This window comes from Benincasa hispida, chromosome 1 (genome assembly GCF_009727055.1).
Source record: "Benincasa hispida cultivar B227 chromosome 1, ASM972705v1, whole genome shotgun sequence".
In the NCBI taxonomy this organism is placed as follows: domain Eukaryota; kingdom Viridiplantae; phylum Streptophyta; class Magnoliopsida; order Cucurbitales; family Cucurbitaceae; genus Benincasa; species Benincasa hispida.
The window spans coordinates 33,984,422-33,988,555 of record NC_052349.1 but is presented as its reverse complement, the minus strand read 5'-3'; the positions used below and the strand labels follow the sequence as shown (position 1 = coordinate 33,988,555).

The 4,134-nt window shown below is 28.9% G+C and overlaps 1 protein-coding gene across 1 annotated transcript; it reads right to left on the bottom strand.

Annotated features, from left to right (window-relative positions):
- Positions 1 to 3,563: 3,563 nt before the first annotated feature.
- LOC120070182 (13S globulin basic chain-like) lies at positions 3,564 to 4,128 on the bottom strand. The gene is made up of 2 exons (XM_039022041.1): positions 3,925 to 4,128; positions 3,564 to 3,829 (listed from the first exon to the last, which is right to left on the bottom strand). The coding sequence occupies exons 1-2, from the start codon at positions 4,119 to 4,121 to the stop codon at positions 3,709 to 3,711; spliced, it is 318 nt and encodes a 105-aa protein (XP_038877969.1). The 5' UTR covers positions 4,122 to 4,128; the 3' UTR covers positions 3,564 to 3,708.
- Positions 4,129 to 4,134: the final 6 nt, after the last annotated feature.

Genomic DNA, 4,134 nt, shown 5'->3' with positions numbered 1-4,134 from the left:
GATTGATTTACGTAAAATGGTAAATCAATGAACACAAATATTCTACAGTGTGAATAGTGCAGTTGTGAAGTGATCCACAATTAATGAAAGTTGATTAATGTAATTAAAGAGTTAAATTAATTGTCTTAGATCACTGAAACTTCTAATCTATAGGTCCATTAGATCCCCTACTAACTTACAAAGGGGTAAAATAAGGTTCATATTATTTTGGAAGATTTGAATTGTTCAAATAAAATTAAGGAATGTAAATTAATTGTATAAAATAAAATTAATATGATGTATATAGATACATTATATTATAAAGTTAATTCTGAATAGAATTCAAAATTAAACTATATAATATGAGAGATTTAATTTATTTGAATAATATTCAAATAATAAATAATATAAATTAAATTCATATTAAAACTATAGGTTAAAATCAATATGAATGAAGTTTATATTAAAACTATAGGTTGAAATCAATATGAATGAAATTTATATTAAAACTATAGGGTATAAAAGAGATGTGCATTTGAATATGATTTAAATATATTTAATTACATATATGATATTTAATTTAATTTAATTTAATTATTAATATAAAATATTTAGTTATTTATTTATTTATTAAATTAAATATGATTCTATTTATATTAGATTAAAAGTAACTCCTGAGAAGAGAGGAGAATTATGGACTAGAGTTGGCAATGGAGTCGGATGCAGCGAGGGATTTTCATACCCGTTCTCATAGGGGTATTTCCCCATCCCTACTCCCGTCCCTGTCAATTGAAGGTAAAGACGGGGACGAGAATTCTCTGCTAGAGAAACGGGTCTTTGCAGGGATCCATCCCCTTTTTTTTTCTTCAAAACTTCCAAAGTAAGGTGGTATTCGAATTGCCAACCAGAGTAATTGTTCGAAAGTAGAATTCTTGTAGCAAAAAGGACCCCGCAGGAGAAAGCCTTCAAAGGATATATTCTTCCCATTGATTTTATTTCACAGCATGTATAATCTATATACTTTTAGTTCTTCAAAAAGTTTTTTCTCCTAAATTCAAATAGTTGACATTATTTATTAACTGAATACAAGTTCTCTAATTTACTTAGTTATATAAACACTCCAAAAGTTTTGAAATCATATATTTTCAATTACATATTTTCTTTTACTCTCATCATACTTAAATTTACGAGTAGTTTTACAACTCTCTTAAATCACAACTATCTTCATAATGGATTCTTTTGCCCTCTAAACTTTATAATAACTAACAACCCCATAATTCATTCGCATATGATGTATAATATCTTTTGGTGTTAAATGATCATAGGTATATCTAAAATTTTCAACCATATAATGATTAATAAACTGTAAAGATAACTGTCTATGAGAAGAACAAACCATTAAAGAGCAATTATGTTCACTAATATACTCTCAAATCATCCACAATTTCACTACTTTTATAATGTGATGCTCTGACACACCATTGGCAACCATCTTGAATACATTCCAACTCAACAAATTTTGAATTTGACCTCGAAGTTCTAAACTCAAAATTATTCTTTATAGCTATAAGATGAAACAACTTCAACAAAATTTCCTTACTAGCAAACAAGTCCTTCTTCAAAGACAATGCAGAAGACATATTGTTAATATGAACATCTCTAAACACTTCTAATTCACATTCAAAATCAACCTCAATAATAGGAGTAGCAACTGAAACCTCTAAAAGCATGTTAACAGCATGAGCAACTAAAAGATATTTCATAAATTTATTCTTAACCACAGTAAAAAAACCAACATACATCTTTATTTTCAAGAATCATAACATGTTGAACCCCAGTACTACCTAAGTTCAACAAAACTAAAGGTTCAATAGATGAATGAAGTTGAAGTTTCTTCTGTATGAAGTCAACAAAAGACTAAAAAAGCATCGCTTCCTCAACCAAAACACCAATAGTTTTGTAACCTATATAGCATTGTTGATCATTCCAGTGACCACTATGGAAAACAACTATTGGAAGTTTAACCATAACTACAAAATATTGCAAAAGTACAAAAAAAAATAATAAGATATAACTCAAAATGGTAATCAGAAAATAATCACATGAAAATCAAGTAAAAATCAGATAACAAACACAATGATATATTAGTAAGTAATATAGAAGATAGTCATCACATGATAATCAAATACCAATCAAATAGAAATTTTCAAGCAAAAAAGAAAACACAAACATAAAACCAGTAACAAATAAAACACAAACTTCAAGAAAAAATCTTTAGATGAAGTAAACAATTTAGAAGAGTTTAAGAAATCTTTTCCATCACTGTCCGGTTCCACAATTTTGATTTTACACTGAATCAGAACAAAAAAAAGAGTTTAGAAATAAAAAATTTCTCTAATCGAGTGAGAAACAAGTAATCTCAACATTCGTTCTGTCCTATCATGCGTGTGATTTCAAAGAAAATGAATAATTATTAGTTTAAATCTCCTTTTGGACCTGTAATTTGAGTCGTAGTTTTAGAAAACGATCAAAATATTGAACACCAATCAATTTTATAAGTTCCTTTAAACTGCACTTTCAACTTCTATCAATTTGATTTATACCTAAAAATTTATGAAACATTGTCGTCGCCTGAAACATAAAACCTAAAAAACGATATACAAAAAAGAAGAAGAGAATAAAAGAATCCACAAATTTGCATCAGAAATCTCCAGCTAACAAAATCAAAATTGAAAACAATATATTTCAAAAATAAACCTGTAAGAATGAGAGAAAGGCGAAGACAAACTTCAACCAAAAGTTTGAATGAGAACCCTCCACAAATTGGCTTAAAAAATTTGCAGCCAGCAAAGGCGAAATCGAAATCTCTAGCAGAGAAATTCAAGATTCTTAATCGAAACAAATTATAAACAGAAAAATCGAGAAGCAATTGAAATATTAAATGTGTGCTTTTAGAGCTCGGTGTTGCTAAAGGTGAAGCAGAAGAAGGGAAAAAGTGGGAGAGAATCACTTCAGATTTGAAATATATATGATGAGGGTAGTTTTGGAATAAGGATAAAATGAAATCTCTCCCTGATTTTAGCCAGCTGAATATTTTTTTATATATTTTACCATATCTGCAATATTTAAAATAGTGAAAATATGGATGCTAAAGTATAATTGAAATAAGCCACCTGATGCAATTTCCTAAAAAAAATTGGTTAAAAGATCGAGATCATGAGAATTAGATGTCAACCTTACCATTTCACGCCACATAAATAAATTAAAAAGAAAAATTATTTTTATCTTTATATTTTATTTGAAATTATGATCTTTCTTTTGAGTGCAACAAATTGCAAGGATGAAAATTAAATCTCTAACTTCAAGAAAGGAAAGTTATACTAATTACCATTAAATTGAGTTTATTTTGACTTTTGAAATTATGATTTAGTCCTTAACAATTTAATTCATGTTTTTAAATTGACGATAATGTAATTTCTAAATTTTAATATATAACAATTTAGATTTATAAATTAAAATTTTTAATGATTGAGAGTGAAAAATGTATAGATGGAGTAGGGAATTTGAATCGACTCCATCAACCATTTGGCAAACAAATATTATATATTATTACATTGTTATTGGCATGGAAATACAATCATGTTGCAAACATAGACCAAATCAAATACATGATTAAATGATAATAATACAATAATCAATTATTGTCTCTCATCCAAAGACAAATCTTTGTTAAACCTTCGACCTAAAGAGCTCCTCGAACTTCGCCGTGACGTTGTAAGAAACTTGAAAAACCTCCGGCGACAATGCCTCCAAAACCGACGTCTTTCCGGCCAATTCTTCCACCAAAGGACTGTTCAATTTAATATCAGAGATGTTAATTTTTAATATTCAGAATAAACCCAAATAAAAAAATAATTAAAAAAAAAAGTTGAAGCTTTTCATTACTGAGTATCTGTGATCATGGAAATACACTCCAAGCCTTCTTCTCCGGCGATCTTCCCGACGGCGAAGTATCTGGGGACCAAAATCAGCTGACCCATTTTCACCTCTACATTAATTTTACTCGAAAATCCGACGATTTGAATCTTCCCCGATCCTTTAGCCACATAGATCAGTTGATCGGACGGCTCAGCGACGTACATTGGCAACCGGATG

Excerpts from the sequence above, each read along its gene's own strand:
- LOC120070182 (XM_039022041.1), bottom strand. The coding sequence starts at position 4,121 with ATGTACGTCGCTGAGCCGTCCGATCAACTGATCTATGTGGCTAAAGGA. Across the intron at positions 3,830-3,924 it reads TCCATGATCACAGATACTCA|TCCTTTGGTGGAAGAATTGG; the intron begins GTAATGAAAAGC and ends TAAATTGAACAG.